This window comes from Phaethon aethereus (genome assembly GCF_964289735.1).
Source record: "Phaethon aethereus genome assembly, chromosome: 1".
Classification (NCBI taxonomy): Eukaryota; Metazoa; Chordata; class Aves; order Phaethontiformes; family Phaethontidae; genus Phaethon; species Phaethon aethereus.
Window position 1 is genome coordinate 59,563,824 of NC_138575.1, and position 23,498 is coordinate 59,587,321.

Sequence of the window (23,498 nt, forward strand, 5' to 3'; positions counted from 1 at the left end):
CACCTGCCAAGGCCTGTGGTATGTGCCCCTTTGGAAACGCCCAGAGGTAGCTGCGTGCTTCTGAACAGCAGGGCTAGGCTGGGCTTTGTTATCGGGCTGTGCTCTGACTGCAGTCACCTCTAGAAGGGATTAATCGCCCCATTGGTGTGCCAGGCTGTTATCTGTCCTGATGGAGGCTGGAGGAGAAAGGCTAGGAGGTGTCCCAAAGCATACCCATGTTGTTTGTCAGCCTGGTGACTTCTCCTCCCGACATTGATATTTGGCTTGACAGAAGTAGCCAGAGACCTTAACCCTTGGCTGGGTGGGTGTTGAGTGAAGCCCTGTTGTGTCCTTGTGTCTCCGTCCTGCTGCAAATTACCCTCTTTACTCAGCTATATGTCTGTTGGCTCCAATATCCAGACTCGGCCAGCAGCTAATCCTGAGCATTCCCCAGAGAGGCAGACAGAGGGACCCTATTGGGCAGGTGTGGGATAACTGGCTCCCATATAGCTTTTAGTCCCTTCCTTCCTCCTGCAGAGGCTGGGGAGATGCCCGGGCTGCTTTGGATATGGTTCACTCTTCAGGACATGTCTCTTCTAACACTTTTCTCTTCTCCATTAGTAAACAGTGTGCATAACCCCAAGAGAAAAAGAAAGTGGGCTCAGCATGGGAAAGGAAAGGCCTTTGGAGCAATGGAGCCAATGCTACCAGCAATCCTTGTGTCTTCTGCCTGCCTGCCCTTGGCAGACCAGGGGCAAGAGAGACAGGGTGGCCTTGCAGATGGCAGTGCTCTTCAAGAATCTCCTGCCATACAGCTTGACACTGTCTCTGGGCCCTTGGGAACCCAGGACAGGCTCCTGGCACTGTGTTTCGGCAGTGCCCTTTCTGTCTAGAGTGGGACATATGCCAGTCCAATACGAAAAGCAGAAATGATGCCATCAGTGGCACCCACAATAGCACCTGACCCAAAATAGCTTCCTAGAAAAAACCAGGGAGGCTGATTAGGTTAGACAAGTCTGAAAGACAGCAAGACATCCAGCTGACGATTGACAGGTGTAGGTCCGTGAGCAGGGGCTATAAATTCCACGGGTGAGCTCTCCAGCCACCCTTTGGGGAAAAGCAAACGGCTGCGGGGAGCACTCGGGACCTGCCTTCAGTGAACCATGGGGCTCAGTGATCAGGAATGGCAGCAGGTCCTGACCATCTGGGGAAAGGTGGAGTCTGACCTCCCTGGCCATGGGCATGCAGTTTTAATGAGGTAGGCAAGAAGCTTCTGTCCTAAGAGTGAAACTGAGAGCTTTAGATGAGAGACCAAGGCAGGCGTATATTTAGTATGGGGGGTTGTGTTTGGCAGTGTTTATTTCAACAGGTTGTTTTCTTCATTGTAGGGTGGTGGTTTTTCCATTGCTATGGTTTCTGGGTTAAAAATTACTCACTGTGTAAAGTGGCAGTGCTTCTGTCTCTCCACCTGTCTATGGGTGCGGGAGCAGGCCAGTGCTGCTTTCAAAAGATGGTAGGACTTTGTCACTCTCTTCGCCTATGCTGGCAAAGCTCTGCTTTGGAACCTCATTGCTCATGCACCGTGGCGAGAAATGCTGGAGCGAATTGTGTGTCCTGGGCCTTCAGATGCTCTTCAGCAAGGCTGTCGGGAGTTAGGGAAGGAGAGGAGAGAAAAATCACCTCTGTGACAATTTTCGCAGAATCTATGTTTTCAGTAAAATTAACTGTGAAGTACTGTTTCCCTCTCCCCACCCTAGTCTCACTTGGCAGAGCCCTGCCCATCCTGCTTTTTGGCCAGAAATCTGGGTAGTAACACTTGTCCACTTCCTGATGATGAATTTGAGGTCTGGGTGTGATGCAAGACACATCCTTCCCCCTGCTTCCCTCCTCCATCATTTTGGTGTCAGAGTGGGAATGCTAGTGAGGTCTCCATCTGAGAGGACCCCTGCCCCCATGTCCTCATGGTCATGGCCCCTCAAGTGGGGAACATCCTGGGCGCCAGCAGCAAGTCACAGAAATGCAGTCTGGAAGGGACCTCAGGACTGCAGAGTGGGAAATGACATTGGGTGGGCATTGGATCCTATCCTGTCCTTAAAGACCAGCAGGGATGGAGACTTGGAGGAGACTCTCTGCAGATCTCCCCCTCAGCCTGTGCTCAGTACAATGTGCTGGAAGGGTACAGATGCTGAGAAGAGCGAGCCGTGGGGATGTGGCACTCGTTCCAGGGGAGGGGTTCCTATCTTAAGCATGGCTAAAAGAAGGAGCCCACACCACTGGGCAAATCCATTGTCCATTCAAAGCTTTTTCAAAGATGAGCCAAAGCAGAAAGATGTTTTATTTACCTTCTTTATCATGGCCCAATTCAGCTGCCATTTGAAGGGGAGGGAGGGATGGGGGCAGCTGGGTGGCAATGTGATGGCTGTCCCCTCATGTCCTCTAGAGCTGGAAGGGTAGCAGGAACCCAAGCCCTCCCCACCAGTCCCTCTGAGTCGGCTACTTTGGCTCTGAAAGTGCCACAAGCCACTGAAAGCAATTTCCTGCTGAAAAGGTAATACCATTTTTCTTACAGGTATTGCAGGGCAGAGCATGGCATTAAATAAATAGATGACATCCCTCTCCCCTGTGACTTTGTGCTCCCCAGCCAACGCAGGCCATTTCTTGTTCCTTCAAGGGCTTTCTGAGGGAGGAGAGAGGCAGGGGAAGCCTAGCAGCTCTTAGTTTAGAAACGTGTCTGCATATGCAGTTAAAGACTTCTTAGGTAGATGTCGTATCCTGGGAATGTGTTTAGAAAATACTGATTCAACTGGGTGTTTTCCAAAGGAAACAAAAAAAGTACTTCTCAGAAGAATTTTCAAGAGTCTTGGGAGTATATCTTCTTTAGCAGACATGATTCAGCCATAGCCAGGCACGATGGAGGGAGATTTTTAGAAATAACTCCATTCCATTTCAAGGTGCAAGGTTTTTTCATCTCTCTGCATGGGACACAACCTGTGTCATGGAAAGATACAGGAAAAAAGGAAAGGCTGATGGTGGTGTGCTCAGCACCTGGTGGAGTACAGAAATCCTTTGGAGACCTTTGAAATGAAATGCCAGCAAAGACTGGTCACTCGTTTACAGAATCCTTTTGCTGCAGAACAGCTTGTGTTTTCCATTTGCCTGAGGTATTTGTTAGTGTAGTTTAATCTATACTTACATCATACCGTGGAGAGTCTGGCCCTCCTGGCAACATACTTAGGAAGAATGTCCAGTTCTAGATGGGATGCAATCCCTAGTAGTCCCAGCACCAGCACCCTTCTGAAGGCAGAACAAGCGTGCAACCACTGTACCATGAGAGGGAGGCTGGTTTTGTGGCTGCGGTCCTGGGCTGGAGTGCCAGACGCTGCTGCAGGTAACTTGGGTGAGCCGCCTTGTGGATGTGAGCTGTAGGGCCTTGGCTGTAAAGACAGACATTGCTTTTGCTGGTGCTTCAACTAGTTGGATTATGCCCATCAGAGGGTATAATACCTGAAAATAAACTTGTCTAAGGGAGCTGATGTCTCTCAACACCTAATTATTAGGCTGCTCCTAATAACCAGGACAGGCAGCGTCCCCTTTTCACCCTGACTCTAGGACTCTGGCATGGAAAAGGCTGAAGTTTCCTACTAGTTTCGTTGCCAGTGGTGTCTGCATCCTGTCTCCTAGGAAATGCAGCAGGGAGGAAGCAGAAGGGACAACACTAGTCTGGCTTTTTGCCACCCTTCCACCTTCTTGATTTCATTTCCATTTTGGAATCAGAGTGCCTATTTATAGCACTGCACGGCATGGCACCAGCATGCCTGAAGGCCCTGTGCTCTTGTTATCCACTTGCTCCCAAGGACTCTTGGAGGTATCGCAGTTCTTGATGGAGGAACTGGTTGGCAACTGGTCTGAGCTGGGGAACAATCTACCAGAGGAAGGATGAAAAACACTGAAACCAGATTCAGAGTACGGTCAGATGGTTCCCTGGCTTACAAACATGCTAAATGGAGTGATTTTGAATGGTGGTAATTTGGAAAAGATCTAAAGCATCAGAGTTCCCAGGCTAAAGTAGCCTCTACTAGCAGGGACTAGCTAAGAGATTTCTTTGGGAAGGAAAGTGGGCTATCACACCTTTGCCTGTCCAAATACTCTGCAATACCTGGAGCAGCTGGACTTCAGCACTGGTCAGGATGACAGCTCTTTGAAGTCTCACAAGTCCCCTCTACTTCTGTCCACAGGCTCTTTCAGGATCACCCTGAGACCTTGGATCGCTTTGAAAAGTTCAAAGGCCTAAAGACCCCTGATCAGATGAAGGGCTCTGAAGATCTGAAGAAACATGGAGTTACTGTCCTTACCCAGCTGGGCAAAATCCTGAAGCAGAAGGGTAATCATGAGTCAGAGTTGAAGCCCCTGGCTCAAACCCATGCCACCAAGCACAAAATCCCTGTCAAATACCTGGAGGTATGGAAAAGGGCAGAGAATCTTGGTGTCTTGTTGTGTAGTGAGTGTGTGCAAGACAGCTATTGAGAGTTGCATTTTTATTTACTGATGGCTGGTTGGACTTCAGTGAGCTCTCCCTCAAGTCTGAGGTCTCTGTGTACAGGCAGGAGGAGGCACAGAAAGGGCTCATGGTATGCGAATGGTATGTGAACCTCCAAGTTTAGATTTCCCATTCCAAACACCACATGCAGTCTGAGCAACCCTTGACAATAATAAACCAGCCCATGCAGCCGCTGCCTGCCTGGGAAACTACATTACGTAAGAACTGTCAGTCGCTGTACACGAGGGACGTACAATTTTAGAGTAAGCCCTGGAGGATCCATTGGAGACCAAGACCCACAAAACTAAGTATTGTACAAACACAGTGCATGAATTTTCAGCCTTAATGGATGAGGCAGACAAAGAGTGGGAACAGCCATGGTCTACTCAAGGTCATGAAGCATATCAGCATCAGAGCTAGGAATAGAGCCCAGTTCTTCTGCCCAGCCCAGGCTCCTTACAAGCTAGACCTCACTGTCTCTCCAGAGACTGCACGAAGGGCTACTGAATTAGCTGAGAGATATTTCTAGGATCTGCAACCTATTTCTTAGTCTGATTTTTCTGAAAATAAACCTTGACTGTCCCTTCTGTTTTTCTCTCTCTCTTTCCTTCCTCACAGTTCATTTCTGAAGTCATTATCAAGGTCATTGCCGAAAAACACTCCGCAGACTTTGGGGCTGATTCCCAGGCTGCAATGAAGAAGGCCCTGGAGCTGTTCCGAAATGATATGGCCAGCAAGTACAAGGAGTTCGGTTTCCAGGGTTAGCACATACGCACAGAGGGACACCACGATGGAGGCCTGGCCATGCATCTTAGAGTACCTTCCCCAGCACTATTTTGGACATCTCACAATTGGCCATCCAAGATGCGTGGGAAAGCTTTGATGAGAGGCCAAGAGTCACTCCAGACAGCGTAGAGGCACTCAGAGTGATATCCGTGATAAACCATTGTTTCCTGGCTTCATGTATACAAGAGAAATAATCTGCTTTCTTAGGAAAAATAATGTAAGGGGTTATCTGTGAGTTTCTGCCTATCCCTATCCTCTTTTTCTTTCCCCCTCCCCAAAACCCAGTCTCATCTGAGAGGGGAATGCCATGGCCAGAGTTGAAGGGACGTGGAGGAACAAGGGTAGTGTTGAAGAGTGTGGTGAATGAGAGGGTGAAGGATGACTCAAATGGTATGAAAGGGATGTTAGGATGGGAAGCAGAGGCACAGTGTCCCATTCCTCCCGCAGGTGAGACTTGTAGCAGGTTACTGTGGACAGCTTCCAGCACAGTATTACCTTGCTTTGTGGCGGTGAACACAGCCAGTCAGTCTCCAGGGTCTGCCAGCTTGGAAACTTGCATTAGTTGCTAAACTCCTGTTAGCAAAACTATAAAGAGCAGTACTCTCTGTGATCTGTAGGTTTCTGCAGCCACCGCTGCCAGAACTATCCAAAGTTCTGTTGCACTGGGAAGTAAACTACGTGTTTCTCAGAAAATAAAAATTCCTGCACCAGTATCATGTGTTCGCTCCTGGCTTTACAGACAATCCAGTGAGAAGTGGGGGAGATGGAGAAAGCAGCAAGGTGTTTTGCCTACATATCCAGCTGCAGCGCATCCTGCAGAGTCAGTCCATGACTTGAGTGGCACGTGGTGTCTGTCTGAGCTGGGGGACTCGGGGGACTCAGATGTCACCACGGGGTCATGACCTGGTTACTGGACTTCACAACACAAAATGGCAGCCTAGACTCAGCTGGAGCTGAAAGAAATGCTTCCTGACTAAAGGCCATGGCCACTACTGTGCAGGGGGGGAAGGCTCTTTGCTTATTTACACGGAGGCAGCATGTGCAAGCCTCTGGTCCCCGCAGCATTACTCCCTCCAGGCCATGGAAAGCAGGGCTGCTTAGCCCAGGAGGAAGCTTGCAGTGGCAGCATATGCTGTTAAGACCCAAGCTTCAGTCTCTGCACTGTTTTGCATTTTTGCTGGAGTGTCTTTGCAGTGCGTGCTGCATTGAGTTGCAGACATAAACGCATGTCCTATGGGGGAGCTTAAGGGCAAGATGCCTACCTCTGCCTGTTGCCCTCTCACCATCCTGGTACCACAGTGAGGTACGAGTGACCTAATTTTACTGAAGTGGGGGAGAGGCTGAGGGCCACATTGTGCCCAAGGCTGACCAAGAGTTAGTCAGAAATGGTTGGAGCCTGAAAAGGATTTTTGAGTGCGAAGTCATGACCTGACACTCAGGTCCACAAGCAGAGGACCTGACTCTTTGGAAATTGTGCAGTTTCTCTGGCTGGACCTAGTCAGAGGGGTGGTTATACCCTCCTCAGTGAGCACTGGGTTCCTCGTTCTCTCCTTTTCCTCCATCCCCACCATCCAGCTCAGGGCCTCAGTAGTAGGGTGCTGCAGTCTCTTCTGGCATACACACTCAAGCTGTCTCCATGCAGAAAGCAAGGTGGATGAACAGCTTGCTGTCTTTCTGTATATTTGCACAGAGTCAAGAACATTCATGGTAGGGTCACATATTGGCACAAGAGCGGGACGCTACAGAGGCAAGCAGCTGGGTACCAGCTAGGGGAAATGTGTGGAGTCAACATGGCTGCTCTTTTCTGGTATGAAGAAAGTAATGTGCCTTATCTCACAGAGATAGTGTGAGGGCAAGCATGAGAAAGAAAAACGAGGTGCTCAGTATTAGGAACTACTAGTAAGGTCTGGTTCAAAGCACTGCCTGCTACACTGTATGCAATGGAGACAGAGGAGTAGTCACCAGCTCCCTTAAAAATCAATCTCCTGAAGCAGCATGATCTGCTGTGGCGTTGGTCAGGGCAAAGGCCACAAAATTTCAGTCTCTGAAAGGAGAAGGAATTAATTCCTTCCCAGAACAGAGCATCTCTGATTTCTTGCTCTTTACAAATCCTCACTTTACCTCTGAGAGCTTGCTTGGGGTTTCAACCTTTCAGAGAGGGTCACAAAAGCATATGCTGTCACCTAGATGAAGTTACAGCCAGGTGGTCCCTGGCTTAAGCAACTTGCTTCGTCTGACTCCAGTCTAGTCTGTCTGGCTTGGCGGGGAGGGCAACCTATTTAATTAAGGTCTAGGATTGCCTGTCCAACACAATAAGATTTCCTGCCAGTGACCACAGGCTCTGCTTTAGGATTAAAAGCTCTGCTATAGCAGCTGCCTCTGTCAGTCTGAGTGGGACTGGAGTCATCTCTAGATATTTTTATGTACGACAATGTGGTGGAGGAGTGAAGGTTTGCATATAGCTACCGGTTATTAGGTACCTGGAATAAATGTCTGTCCATTGGGAGCACTGACCCTTCACTCTGCCTGCCTTACTGCTCTATGTCAGTGTGCTAGGGACCATACTTAAACCTGTGCTGGTCAGATGTGGGGCTTGATGTAGGTTTTCTGGTTGTGCCTATGACCCAGTGAAGATGTGCAAGCTGAGATGAACCAGCAGGTTCAGATATCAGTAACAGTGGAGCTACCTCCAGCAGGCTCAGTGGGTTGGGATGTTTGTGGTGAAATCCACATGTCTGCACCTTTGCTACTCTGGGTACTGAGTCTGCCCTTGGCTGCAGCCCTGACATAGCAGAGTGATATATGTAATTCCCACACAATGAGTCTATAAAGATCTTGCAACAGCCCCTGCTTTAGGGACAGAGGAAGCTTCCTAGAGGAAAGGATATGGTGGGGAAAAGATTTTTCAGCTCCATGCTATATTGATTCAACATCTGTGTTGGAGTCACCCTTTCCATTGTGCTACTAGCACATGTAGATTTTCTGGTTCATGTATGGGACAAAGTCCCTTACTGGAGGTAAAATGCATCAGTGTCAGCCCAGAAATTTTCCTGCCTCCTTTCCAGGAACAGCTTTACATGAGGAGGATGGGTCCCAAGGGCTTGTGCCCAGCCCCCCTCCCCGTCAGCACCGTTTGGTGTCACATACACGTTCCTGGTCACACGATGTGGGATGTGGATTGTGTGGCTGCCAGCCTCCCTGCTCCAACACATCCACACTGACTACAGCCAGGTCAGGCTTATGGCCGTCCTATGCTTTCTATGCACTCCTGTAATTTCTTTTATGCTAATAATGCTGTTTCTGGCAGCAAATGGGTTATGCACCTGCATCCGCCCCTAGGTTGAAAAAACATCCTTGCTGTTTTGTGCTTGACATACTATTGTTCTCCCACTGCCGTTGTTTCCATTGCACAGCAGAGCTCCTCATGGCACTGAGCCAATGACCTGTCTGCGTCCTCTTGGGCTTCGGTGTCAGACGCCAGCAGCTCATCAGGATCTCAGACGCGGGGAGCAGGACCTTGCTTCTCAGGCGCTGTGCAAATGAGCCAGTCAGCCCCAGCCAGGGTGCAACAATACTGCAGGCTCCACTGCCTGACCCCCTTGTCTTTACTTCTGCCTGCTGATCCTGCCTGGCTCCAATACACCTGCCAGCATCAAGTGGCATCAAGGAGCAAGTGCTGGGGACCATGCTATTAACCCTGCGATCTGTCTCTCGGTCACCTCAGTGGGAGAAAGAGATGGGGCTCCAGTGACTAATTATGTTAAATATTTAGCACATTAGCATGAAGCTTGTGGTATTCTTCATGTTTGCATCTCCCTGCAGGACTAATGTGAGGAAAGGGCAGGGGAGTTTCCAGCCACATCATAGTCACAGCACAGATACGTCTGGTTTCTGGGTACTGAAGCACAGACAGTGCCTAAAGGATGTAATGTGTATATTGTATGACACTGTAATTTAATAAGGAGACTTAAATGCTCACCTATACCACATGCTTTCAGATGAGGATTATTTTTGTCATGATCCCTACATTTTCTGGGGATCAGAAACCATCTGGCCAAAACCTGTCCCATATGTTATGCCACTGAGGAAAAGAAACCAGTGGTGGATCCAGGTGTTTCTCTGGGGTAGACTTGCTTGCCCATAACATTTTTCCCAGAAGGTGCATGGCATCAAAGCATGTCCTCCTCCTTCCTGGACTCATTCCTCTCAGGGTTGCTCAAGGCTGCATCCTTGCTTGTTCAGGATGTACAGAGCTTAACAATCAGACTGAGCACACACATGCATATGGATATCTATACACAAGCACCAGGTTCACAACACACATAATTTGCAAAGTCCCTCTGTCTGAAACCTTCAGATTCCAACATGCTTGTGTGCTGGTTCTTCATTTGAGAGGACGGTATATGTTAGTTCTCACATTGTGCTTAAATGAGGTATGGCCATGAAACCAACTTTTGCTAAGGTCTAACCAAGCGAGAAGACAGACTGTGCAAGGACATGGCATCTGAAGAGTGCTAGTAAGTAGGGGGCTGTTAAATTTCATGAAGGTGTGCTGGCAGAGTCAAGGAAGCCACGTGGAACTACCGTAAGTGAGAAGAGAAATCCCAATCAGCCTCTTTTATCCAACAGGCTAATAAATAAGCACTTACGAAAACAAAAGAGTCAGAACAATGCAGCCTTCTTGACCAGCACATCAATCCCTCCCTCCCTGTGATCATAGGCACAGCAAGCCCATCTCCCAGTCCTGTGACTTCTATAAAATCCTTATCCAAATGTCAGTAAAGGTGACCTTGTGGCTTTTTAAAGCAGTACTTTATAGTCACTTGGCTGCACTGTACCAGAGTCCTTTCCCAGTTTGGCTTTCATCCCTTGTAAATATACAAACAGAAAAGGCTGCCTCCACCTTACCCTGCAGTCCTGTGGAGACCACCCATGGTAAGTTATGAAAGACAGGCAGGTCTGGGGCTCTGTTGGGCGAGGCAAGACCTGGCAAAGGGCATACCAATGTAGCTGGTAGCTGGGTGGACAAGACAATGTGTATTTGGGATGGGGAGGATATTGGAGTCTCCGTCCGTCCTGCCATGTACCAAGAAAAGCACCCCATGCTGAGAGAAACAGCAGTTCGGTTGTCCTGCACTGGCCAAATGGTCACTTCGGTTATGCAAATGCAAATGCAAGTGCTGTAAGGTCAGTGGGGACAGCCTGGACGTGAGGCAATTCCACTTCATTTAAGGCATTGGCTCGAATATATGTCATGGGGCTGTGGGGCTGATTTACTGGATTTGCCCAGAGCTGGTGAGAAAAGGCTGTTGCTGGTATGGCTACCCTGCAATCCAGCAGTAGACACGGCCCCAAAACAGTTTTCCAGTTAACTACTGCAGGTATTAAAAATGAGTACAACACAGATACCCTTGTCTAGGAATTTGTGAATTTCCCCAAGTTGTAGGGCTGAAAAAGGGGCTGTAGCTATGCTGTTATTGGTATCCAAGAAGGCTACTTTAAAGTTAATACTGGCATGTATACCTTATCTGCAGCCTCATGTCTGGAGTAGAGCTTAAAGAAAATTATGCTCATTTCCCCTGTCCAAGGAAAGCTCGGTATGAATGCAGCTGCTGCGTGCCTGATCTTATTTTAGATCGTCCTTAAAGCAGGTTCAAATGTTCCAGTGACAGATTAGCTTTGGGTGGAAGACCTTTTGGATTATTAGCACTTAATTCTCTATGTCTCCATGCTTAACTTGTGGATCTCCTGTTGCTTCCCAGTGTGCATAAGTAATGGTGCTTTTATTCATTGAAGTTTTTCCATCTTCTGTCCTCATCCAATATGTCTGTTTCCTTCTTCAAACTAAATTCCAGCATCCAAGCTCTCACCAAAAGGGTGGAAAATTCCTGGAGCTGATACTCTTACTAATATCTGGGATCGCTCTGCCCAGGGTTTGCATGACAGCAGGCCTGTCCTCTTGGCTCTTGGTGAACTTTTGGGTTATCTGGAGAGTTAGCTGATATGGTGTCAAAGTGAGTCTGTATTTTTTCACTCACTTCTCAGCTGGATGAATAGTCTGGTGCTCTTTGAGGGATGTAGTATGTCATGGATTAACTGTGAGTTGGTTGGGGAGAAAGGAAAAAAAAACAACAGAGCTTTGCCTAAACCAGCCATATTGTGTCCCTGCAGAGTCTGTGGGAGAGCCTGTGCCAAGCAAAGGATTTGTACCAGACAGGCTCAGACAAGCTGTACAGAGATGGAGGAAGAGCAACCAGGGCATGCCTTGTGCCATGCTTGCAGCTACCCCCTCTGAGAGCAGATGGATCTGTGGGGTCAGTAAGGAAGAATGAAAAATAAAATGCAGGTGAGAAATGGGGGGAGGCACAACCGCCTCCCCTCAAAGGCTATTTACTGCTATCAGTGTCTTCTGAAGAGCAATAGCATAATTCTGACAATCATTCTGCTATAACATGATGGAGGGAATTTCCTAACATAAGAGGTAATCTGTGTGCTTTTGTATGGGAAGAAAGATGGACTTGGATTTTTCTCATGGTGCTAGCACTATGGATGTGATGCTTTCACAAAGCTGGCCCATAAATCACAAGAAAGAAACTTTTTGTGTATTTTGGTTTTGCCTTGATAATAGTACATATTTCTAAACCAGCTAATCCCCCAGCTGATTTCAGCATGTCACATTTAAGCTACTGTCCCTATGTCTTTTGCTCTGTTCCCTCTACAGCTGAAATGATCCCTCAGTGCATAAAGTCATCAATTTTTTTCTTTTCAGTCAAAATCCTCTGTCCTGAAATGGAGTTCTTTGTAACAGTCACAAATTGCTAGCTCATAACAAGAAGAATGATGTGGAAATAGTCTTTAACATATTTCCTACTATGTTTTTTCTAATTCAGCTGTGCTGTAGCTTCCTTGTCTGTTTTAGATCAGAAACTTGTTGACTGTGAGTGTCATCTGGGACAAGCTCTCTTCTGATGTTTAACAGTAATTTAGAACCCTGTTTCACCCAGTTTAAAACTCTCAGTCTATCTGTCAGAGATGTATCTATCAAGAGCCCTATCTATCTGAGACAGCACCCTTCTTACAATATGCCTGAGTTATTTGCTGTACTGTTTTTACCCTAGACCTTCATTGGAGATCTATCTGTACTTTCCAGTACTGTGCAATTAACCCTGCTCTATAGAGGGTAAACTGAGGCAGAGCCAGGCACCAACATATCCATTGTTTCATGCTTTGGTCATTCAGCTGTCCACTAGGCCAGGCTGCCGACTGCATGACAGAGGATGTTTGTGAGCTTCTTGTGTAGGAAGACATGTGAAGTTGTGCATCTGCCAGCAAGCAGTTCTTGCTTTGATGTGGTTGCATTTCAGCAGTTGTCAAAGGACATCTTGTATGTAGATGTTCAGTTGAAACAGTGGTGTGGTGTAAATACCCAGATAGATTACAGATGCTGCATACAAAGCAAAGCAGTGTAAAGACCTTTGGGCTGAACTTGGAATGAAGTGCTCTGGAGATTTATGAACTATGGTATCACTTGGGACACTGTTTACCTTTTCACTTCCAAGGAAAAAGGCACTAGACTGAGATAATAAAGGATGTAAATATCTAAAACAGGTTGCTGGCAGAAGTGAGGTCCCTAAATCCAAGTGCATGAACCTCAAATACTCTTGCATAATTCTTTAGATGCTTACATTTTCGTCTATAACCCCCTCCTTGATTTCTAATGTTCTGCCTCTGCTATTGCCTTGATCTTTCACTGGCTTGGGTGGGTCTAAGCCAACCAGAGTTCACCTGCCTAAATTAATTTATAACATTCAGAAATTACCTTCTTCTGCTTAATCTGGAAGAAACCAGTCATACTTTGCCTGCATCTGACCTCCAAAAAATGCAGTTCCAGCCACTTCTGTCCAATAGTGTGGCTAGTGAACAATCCCTTCCTGACATGGGTGTTTGGCTCCCTTCATATACCTTTGAGGCTGTTACTATCTTGATGGGACCACCTTTTCCCAAATGGAATCTCTTTGAAAAGTAAAATGGAGAGAGGAGGGAGAAAAGATTTCAGTGCCTAGCATTAAATGACATACTGAAAGGATCTGTTTGGGAACAACAGGTTATGTGAGAGCCTGCTATATGGTGTTCAGAGAGTGTGTTTTTTTTTCCTGTGAACTATGTTTGCAACTTTTCCTCTGACCACATTGACAGTAACATCTGGATCTACCCTCACTCACAATTCTCAATGGAAGAGAGCTAGTGCAACAGGAGAAAGAGGGTTTTCTTTCATCATTGCTTTGTTTTGAGGATAGCTTGCAGCTGTGCCTGACTGGAAGGAATGTACAGATCTCATGTATGATAGTTGAGAAACATTTCCTCTCCTATCTTCATCACGTCCATGTTCATACACATAGTGGCTCATAGCTGGGAAGTCTTCAGTTCCAATCCTTCTGGCAACATAACAGTGGGGAAAAAAGTAGATAGAAATGGAAGCAATGCTTTTTCTTTCCACCTACAGTCAGGTTGGAGATGGACAACATTGCATCCATCTCAGCAGTAAAGGGGTTAATTTTACCCGTGAAGAAAGGTGTGTTAGAGCCTCTCAATGTTAGAAACAGACCCAGAGTAAGTGCGTGCTGCAGAGTACATCATCCTTTCAAGTACTGGTGTTGGTAAGATAAGAGATAATACATACTTGAGAGTATATGTTGAGAGAGAGAGAACATACACCACTTGTATGCATCTTGAGGGCAGAGCATCTTAGAAATAACTTTAAGGAATAACCCTTCTTCAGGCATTTAATTTCACTCCTGTTGGGAGTGCTTAGCTTACAACTAAGTCTGCGATGAGAGAGTGTGTGTGTGTAGGTGTGTGTATGTATGTACAGTACAAAGCCTATAGTTAGTACACAGTACTAAATGTTTTGTTCTGGAGCCCGAAAGGTACACAGCCTCTCAACACTCACTAATTTCAGTGGGTGTGAGGCCTGTCAAAGACCTGGATTCATACAGCAAATTTTTCACCACAGGGTTGGGACCACTCATTTCATTCTGCTCATAATGCGGTAGAAACTTGGAAAGCAGCTTTGCATCTATTCATCAGCTGCAGAATGAGTCCCTTTTATTAGTGCCTTTTGTGGCAATAGCTGTGATCTGTTTAAAGTGCTAAGCCTTCAAACTGCAATTCCCTGCAGCAGGTGTAGTAGAAGCAGATATCTATGGAAGTGAGTCAAAATGAACTCGTCGCATTGCTGCTCAAAGGCTGGGCTCCAATCCCAGTCAGCAACAGTTACCCAACTCCTGCCACGTGAAGATGGGCTTTGGTTCTTTCTTTGGTGGTTTGGGGCTTGCAGGGAGGCTCTTTCCTGGGGAAGTCGTGCTGCAATTTATATTCTCTGTTTCATATTCACTTTCTTTCATTTCTCCCCCTTAGAAGGCATTCAAGAAGGAGGAGACACTATTGTTCTCATGGCCTAGCTCTGCATCGTCAAAGATGTCATGGCTAAATCCATGTGGCATGACTGCCAGCCTCAGCCCTAAGTTAACAGCAGCAAGCTCATTCTCAACTCAGCAGGTGGTCCTTAAACCTGAACTTTAAAGCTGCCTGGGTGGGTAAGTGTTGCAGGAAACCAGAGGGGCTCAGACAGATCCTTTTATAGGAGAAACTACTGAGATGTTTTGTGTTTTTTCTTTGCTAACCATTTTATTTAACTCTCATCCTCTGCACTAGACTGACTGGTGTCAGAGCTGGCCAAATGCAGGATTTCTCTGCTTGTACAATAGCCTGGTGGGATACCATGGAGGGCTATTAAGAATTTTGGATAGTAAAGGTCTGGCTACAAATTCCTATGTAAACCAAGGCTCATATTCATCAGAATTGTTCCCTGTTAGGCTGTTCTCATTGGGGTGAGACTGGAGCAAATGGAGAAAAGAGCACAAGTGGCACTAGGTATGCCACTCTGTGGAGGCAGAGTGAGTGGTGTCCTTGTGGTGTGTCCTGACCAAGTAATGAGTGGTATCCTCAAGGGTCCATACTGGGACTGGTACTATTTAACATTAATACTATTTAATATTAATGGGATAGCTAGTGGAACTGAGTGCATCTTCACATCTTCAGCAAGTTTGTGGATGACACCAAGCTGAATGGTGCAGCTGAGGATACACTAATGGGAAGCGATGCCATCCAGAAGGACCTTGACAGGCTTGAGAAATGGGTCTATGTGAATATCATGAAGTTCAGCAAGGCCAAGTACAAGATCCTGTACCTAAATTGAGGCAATCCCCAATGTCAGTACAGACTGGGTGATAAATTGATTGAGAGCCACACTACAGAGAAGGACTTGGGGATATTGGTGGATGAAAAATTGGATGTGAGCCAGCAAAGTCAGCTTGCAGTCCACAAAGCCAATCGTATCCTGGGCTTCATCAAAAGAAGAGTGGCCAGCAGGTCAAGGGAGGTGATTCTGCCCCTCTACTCCTCTTTCATGAGACCCACCTGGAGTACTGTGTCCAGCTCTGGAGCCCTCAGCACAGGAAAGACATGGACCTCTTGGAGTGGGTCCAGAGGAGGGCCACGAAAATGACCAGGGTGCTGGAACACCTCTCCTATGAAGAAAGGTTGAGAGAGCTGGTGTTGTTTAGTCTGAAGAAGAGAATGCTCTGGGGAGACCTTATTGTAGCTGTTCAATATATGAAGGAGGCTTATAAGAAAGATGGAGGAAGTATTTTGCCAGGGTCTGTAGTGATGAAACAAGGAGCAGCAGTTTTAAACTGGCGAAAGTAGATTAGATATAAGGAAGAAATTCTTTACAAGAGGATAGTGAGACACTCAAACAGGTTTCCCAGAGAAGCTGTGGATGCCCCAACATTGGAATTGTTCAAGATCAGGTTGGATGGGTATTTGAGCAATCTGATCTAGTGGAAGATGCCACTGTTCACGGCAGGAGGGTTGGACTAGACGATCTTTAAAGGTCCCTTCCAACACAAACCATTCTATGATTCTATGTCTCCTTTCCCTACCGGCTTGTCACTCTGCTTTTCTACTCTGCCCATCTCATCAGTGCCTGAATGAATGAAATGATCTCACCCTCAAACAGGAAACAAGAAATAAAGTATTTAAATACCATACACAGTACTATAAAGTACTGTAGCATCATGGCTACAGCCTTGTAACTGTAGGCCACATACTGACATGGCAGTTACAGGAACAAATGCAATTTATGTTTGCTCAGAAGAAGTTCCTGAAAGGCACATCCACCTCATGAAGGAAAAATAATATAGCTAAGAAACAAATTTTTAAGCTTCTAATTTATGCATAGCAATAGCAGGGTATTTTTGGGGTGAGAGGTATGGGCCACAAGGAAGACAATAGCGAATATTTCTTCCAGGGTTAAGTTCTGTATCTGGGTTTTTCTAGTCCAGAAGGGCTTCTGCTGTGTTTTATCAAGCTTTGTGAGGCTAATTCAGGAGACATGAGCTACTGTCAGTATGATATAACAAGACTAAAGAGCCACCTAGGTTAACCAGGCACAGTTTTTCTCTTGCAGCCACATTGGTGTGTTTCATATTCAGCTAGGTGATGGTAGAGGGGACCATGTAGTTCACAAACAAATGGTGAACATCATGGGGGGTTCAGAGGGGAAGGCTGAGATCACATGATACCAAGTTTTGCCCTACTCTTGAGTTGTAGACTGTTGTCTTCTGAGAAAATTCCTTTTTATGGAGTAATTAACACAAACCCTTAGTACAGCCTAAACTAGTTGTCATGACATCACTTGTTTGTTTGTTTTTTTTCCCCTGAAATATGTCTGAAGAACTGGGATTTGGCCTGTGTCACAGACAGGAATGGGAAACATATTTGCCCACCCAGGCTGCAGAGAAAGATTATGAATGATGTACCAAACATTAATCAAGTAGCAGTTTGAGTCACACCTCGAACCACAGCACAGCTGACTCAAGAAGCAGTCCTCTGGGGAACTAAGCGGGGTGGGGGGGGTGGGAGAAGTCAGCTTTAACTAGCAGTAGCTAGTTCTAGTTCTTTCTTCTCTCTTTTCTTGGGATGTTGTCACCTGCATTAATGGAGGAGATATATTTGGCCCAAGTATGAGGGACTTCTTCCTCACAAACCTCCTGCTAAATCCTAAAGTTCTTTTCAAACCAAGACAGCTACTAAGCTGGGCCTCCTGGTTCAGACTCTTTCTGCCACTCTGCCACCCACTGCCCAATGTCCCAGGTGTGAGACAGCTGCTTCACACAGCAACATCTAGCTAGATGTTGGACATCTGGTTAGACACTTGAATGAGAACTGAGGCAGAGGGAAGGAAGGAGTGTCTTCAGCTTCAACCTGCTTCTTGACCACAGACATAGCATTGGGCTATGTCATTTCTACATTCAGAAGACTGGCTTCATAATTTCATTATACAGCATCTTTTCTAGCCTTCCACAAGACATCATTTATCTGAAAGGAAAGAAGTCACATCTTTTCTCAATATAGACCTTTCAATCTCTTTGAGGCATTACCTTTATCATAATTGGTGGAGGACACATGATTGGTGTGTTTGGACAAAGCACAAGACACCAAAGATGAATAGTCTCTGCTCCACAGAGAGCTAAACCTTGCTGAGCTGGCTTGTTCTTGCCAGTGAGGGTTGCACCATGACTATTTCCAAATAAGGTAGAAGTAATTTGCTTCACTTCACATGAATGTGAAAAAACGAAATGAGCTTGACTATCATTCCTTAAGCTATCCGCCTGTTTTCTGCTGGAGGTTCACCTTTGCATTGACATAGCTGTTAGAGAAGACCACATGCAGTTTTGTAGAGCAACTGCTAATGTTCCTAAAGAAAAGCTGGCTGCAAGCATAGCCTGACTGAAATGCAGTTGCTGACTCCTGCTGTTTCTCTTCTAGGTGAAAAGTCCATTCACTTCAACAAAAGACAGACTTTGGCTCATTTGCTTCCAAAGGCTACGTCCTGTTGCACAAGGTAATGTGACATTATTTCATTACATGACCTCATACACTCATCATGGCTTTAAACTGTACACAAACAACACCAGTCATACACAAAATACACTCAAATGGATCTATCTGTTCTCCACACAACTCCTTTGAGTGTTCATGAAAGACAGCGCACTGAATCTGTAGGTATAGGCACCATGACACAAAGGACTTCAAAGTGCGATTGAAGCAGGTAGAATGTGTCCGAATAAGATGCAGCTTGGCTTGGTTACAGAGCAGCCAGGGAAAGGAGATGAGATTGCAACAAAACTGAATTCAGTTGCAAATAAAAAAAGGTATGACACACGGAACATTAACTTAATTATGAACTCAGTTCAAAGTCTATGGAGGGAAATTCTTTGTCTGTGCTGTATTGAAGGACAGACAAGATGACCTCAGACATTACAGAAGATCTCTACTACTTTCTAGAGAAAAAAACCAAACCTATTTAGGTTAAGATCAGAAGGGCCACTATAGCACTTCCAGTGACTGTTGAGTTAACCCAGAGAGGACAAAGTGCTGGGTGCAGAAAAACTAGATGTGGAACAGCTCCTTATGTTTTCAAAACATGCGCATGATTATGGTGTGTGATAATTTCAAGGTACAGGAAAAGAAACACAGAGATGTGATATTCCAAGACATGAGGGTCATATCTAGCTCTGCCAGAGTGTATATGTGTGTCTGTGTATCACTATACAGCACACAGAGCACAGGGGTTCCTATAAAGGATCTTACCAGGACTTGTCCAGGGAACATTTGGACTGATGTCATAAAGAACAGAAACAGAAAATTCAAAGGCTTCTTCTACGAGGAGTTTTGGAGTAAATGTTGCAATTCCCTTCATTCGCTCAAATTTTAAAGGAAGGTTTTTATGCAAATTTGTGATGGAGAAGAAGAGGCAACAGAAGGACAGATGCTTTCTCTAGAGGGTACCACATCTAATGCCATGCCATATGGCAGCCCATATTACAACATTGGGCTAGGAGAACTGTAACTTCTCAGAGGAGCTCAAACCCAGACCTGGATCCTAGTTTGATAGGAGGCTGCTCTCTGGTCTATTTTCTTTGGCAGAAGCAGCAGTACTACATAAGAAACCTATAGGCAGGAGGGAATTTTCCTTCCCTAAAGAATTTGAAACAAATTTCTAAGGAGATCAAATGAAAGAAAACTGCATACAAGAGTTTATTTTCCATAGGTCTTTACCTACCTCTCTCATGTTTATTTCAGAGTACACAGACAATTCCTTTGCCAAATCTGACTTAACTACATTGTCATCTTTGAAGAAAAGAACCAGAAAAAAGAAAATATCCAAAGAAGATAACTGCAGTTGTCAGGTACATCAAAGATGCTGGGGCAAACATGAATATCATGTGATGGGTGCTGAGTTATACATATGATTTTTGGTCGATACTGTCATAACAGACTTCTCTCCACTTAGTTAATATGATGGGTTGGATTACCACATTTGCAGTCAAGCCAAACAGCATCAAACCATTCTCTGGGAAGAGAGACTTTCAAATGCAGATGCTCTTACTATCTCAGCCTCGTTGCGTTGAGTCCAATGACTAAGAAGGTCAAGAACAATTAATTCAGAAATGAAGGTAACCAGACCATTCTTTCAATTCTGCTGCTGCACTTCAGGACTATGCTTGGAATAAAGCTTGAGAACTCATTTTCACCATCTCTTCCTGAGCTTTGGGATCCTCATAATTTCTCCGAATGTTGGCTGAGCACTCTGAGATGAGCACAGAGGACAATATCTGCCTGACGGCTGCTCACAAGGACTTTTATTTTTCCTTTCCTCTTGCTTTGACCAGAATTTCCATGCTGGGCCATGGAAATCTCCCTATAACATTGCCAAGGCAGGTTGCTCGTAGACGGAGACCTTATCGCTATCCAATTTCCCAGTTGAGAATTTGTCCACCTGGCATACCCAGAAAAGGAGCGGTTACTCAGGCTTTTAGTTACCAGTGCACCACTGGGCTTCACAGTGGTTAGAGTGTTTTTCCTTCAAAAGCATGAGGTTTAACAAACCAACATTTGCTAATTTGAACCATTTTTATCAGAAAGTTCCTCTCTGGCCCCTTGGGAAACCTGGGCCACTCAGAGCTGTGTGCCGTGCTTGGCCCCAGGGGAAGAAATGCGATCCTGGCAAGTGCAGCCGGTGGAAGGATGGCCCCAGGGGCCACCATGTTTGCACAGCTGTGCTCCCCTGGCTCGGGGTGCATGAAGGATGGGAGGAAGGTACCTCTGTGCCCCGACTTATGTGTGGTCTTGAGGTGCTTTATTTCAAGGGACCGCTTCAACCCAGCTGCATTGGGGTCACCACAACTTTTTCTGCTCTCACTGAAAAGATTAAAAGTCCTTCACTAGTGTTTCAACTCCGCCCACAAATAATCCAGTCCCTCAGTGAAGAAATTTGCATTTCTGTTGCACCCGGGGGGGGAGGATGGCCTGTGGGCCTGGCCCTACCTGCCTGCCTTGCACCGTGGTGGACGGCCACCGGCCGGGAGGGCGGATGAGGTGCGCCGGGCTTGCCTGGCAGCCAGGAGGGAGGCAGCAGGGCGGAGGCCGGTCCCCTGCCCTGGTGGACTGTCACTGGTGGGGAGGCGCCACAAGATGGCGTCCTGGTGCCTCACGCCCCCCGCCCCCAGCCACCCAGGCGGGAAGCCATGGCGGCCGTGGGTACCAGGCCCGACCAGGCCCTCACCCTGCAGCCCCACAACACCCAGACAATTTCCCCAGATGTCGGCCTATCACCTCAGCTTTTTGTGTTCTTTTTTTTCCACCTTTTTTTTTTATGCCTCTTTCACCCCTGCCCCCACCTCTCCCAGAGACAGCCTGGGGACCTATGCAGTGGTCTCTGGGCGAGGGAGGAGGTGGTTGTGCAGGGTGTATGGTGTGATCCCGCTGCCAGCCATGGTGGAGGTCTGCGAGAGACGGTCTCAGGGCAGCCCCTGGCAGGGGAAAACATGCTGCCCCGTCCCTCCGCTGCCTACACATCCCCACCAGTCACAGGGCACAGCTGGAGCCCCTCTCCCGCACGCCGGCCCCTGCAGAGCGGCTCTGGCAAAACAGAAGCCCAGCAGGGATTTTAGGAGGGTGATTGACTTTAGGATAATGGTTTCCCACCTGTTTGTAGACTCCTAAATATTTCTGAGATTACTGGCAATGTGCTTTTCCCTTACCTCTCTCGCAGTAATCGCAAGGTGACCCCCTGGACAGCCAGGGGAGAGCACCCACAGTGAGGGTCAGCAGGATCCCGATCGCCTGCTGATATCCAGAGTGGCTCAAATCCACATTAAGCATGGTGAAGGTGAACTGAATCTTCCTTCTCCTCCTTCCCATCCTCTGGTTCTCACAGGCACCTCTGCCCGCACCGCTGGCCTCTCTTGGATTTGTGATTGCCCTGTACAAAAGTCTCATGTGTTGAGGGACTGTGGAACAAAGAAACACGAGAGGATTGAAATCCTGGTGAAACTTGGTGCCAAAACAGCTGGACGACGCAAGTCGAGCACTCCTGCAAAGCACATTTCTCTGGGAGGCTTTTCAGATCCCAGTGCAGGACTGGGAAGGATGGGGACCCTCACCTCCATCTAACCCCAGCACTCACTGAAGAACAGTAATTCTGAGCCACCAAAGATGGAGAAGCCTAGAAGAAAGACATGGCACCCAAACACCCCAAGCAACCAGACCTGCCTAGCACACACCCACTCCAAGCAGCTACGCTTTCCTCTCTCCACGTGTCCTGTTGTCTTTACTACCTCCAAGGAATGATTATGTGTGAGAGGTGCAGGGATCTCTGCCGGGAAGAGGAATCTGCTTTGTGAACTCGCAGGGTTTTTTCCTCATTAGAGGTCACTTATTTGATGTCAGGACTGTTGGATGTACTTTCTCAGGGGTGTAAACTAGATCATTGTGCTAATCTCTTCTTAACTTAAAACTTTTTGCTTCTCTTTATCAGCCTTAACAGCCCTGGAAATCTCGCAGTGCCTGTTTTTGAGGTCTTCTGAGCCTCTGCAACTTCCCTTAAAATCAGATCTTAGATCCATTGAATTGCAATGACATGAAAGACTTTGGGGCAAAAGATGGAGTGGAAAATATAATAGTTGTTCTGCTATTAAAAGACCCTAAAACAAATAGCAGAGACTGTTCTTTCTACATAAGGGGTTTCGTGTATAGGAGTTTACTAACTCAGTTAAAAATAAACCAATCCCAAACTGACTGACAAGAAAAGTCATTAAAAAAAAAAAAAAAGAAACCTTATAAACTGTAGGAAAGAAAATGTTTTTTGGAAACATATTTTCCCTTAATTGGACATCTATTTCTGGATGGAGTAATTTGTGTATGGAATCCAGCTGTATGGCTTTTGTTTGACAGTGAAATGATCAGCTCCTCAAAGAGTGAATGTCACATGGAGCACCCCATCACTGCCTTGAAAAGGACTCCTGCCCTGGCAGGGATTTGTCAGCAGTTTCAGAGGGTGCAGAATCAAGGTGTGTTATAATCCCTAATTGTATCTCATCAGACAATGGCCTTTTAATCGTAGCAATGGCTTTGTGGGTTGTAGTTAGAGCCCCAAGGAGGGGGTGGATTCCCACGTGCTAGGTGCTGCAAAGGGCTGGTATAATACAGGACCTGTTGCTTTTACAGGCCTTACAGGAAAGGCGAGTCGAGGTGGATCTGGGTAGATGCAGGACAGGCAGCTGCCTTGAGCAGCAGTCTGCTGGATAGACATAAGGCAGCCCTGCTCCTGCAGCTGACCTCGCCTCCTCCAGGACACTTGAATTTGGCTGGGGCTCCTGACAGGCTTCGGTGCGGGGGGTGATGACTAATGCTGGGAAGAGCAGCTACTGCTCCCAGTACTTTGTTTCCCCACCCTGAAAGACTGCAGGAGCATCTACCCCAACTCTTAAGAGCTCTCTTCCAGCCCTCCATCTCCTTTTACATCCTCTCTCCTTAACTCTTCCATTCCTAAAGCAAAATTGACCTGTCCAGGCTCCTCATCCCACAGATGTCAAAGCTCGTGAGACTCTGATGATATGTCTCTTCTAAAAGCCTGGTCCAACAAGAGCACAAGCCTCCTCCATCCCCTTCCTCTGCCCTGATCTCACTGCCAACAGTGGAAGTGGTGGGTGCTCAGCAACAGGCATACCCACTGTTGTTTGTTTGTCTTCCAGGTATCTCTTGCGATGCATATTTGGACTTCCCTGTA

At 46.7% G+C, this 23,498-nt stretch overlaps 1 protein-coding gene across 1 annotated transcript; it reads left to right on the plus strand.

The window, feature by feature from the left end:
- Positions 1-1,142: 1,142 nt before the first annotated feature.
- Positions 1,143-5,281, plus strand: MB (myoglobin; the record flags this gene model as incomplete). The annotated part of the gene is made up of 3 exons (XM_081999302.1): positions 1,143-1,237; positions 4,215-4,437; positions 5,135-5,281. The coding sequence occupies 3 exons, from the start codon at positions 1,143-1,145 to the stop codon at positions 5,279-5,281; spliced, it is 465 nt and encodes a 154-aa protein (XP_081855428.1).
- Positions 5,282-23,498: the final 18,217 nt, after the last annotated feature.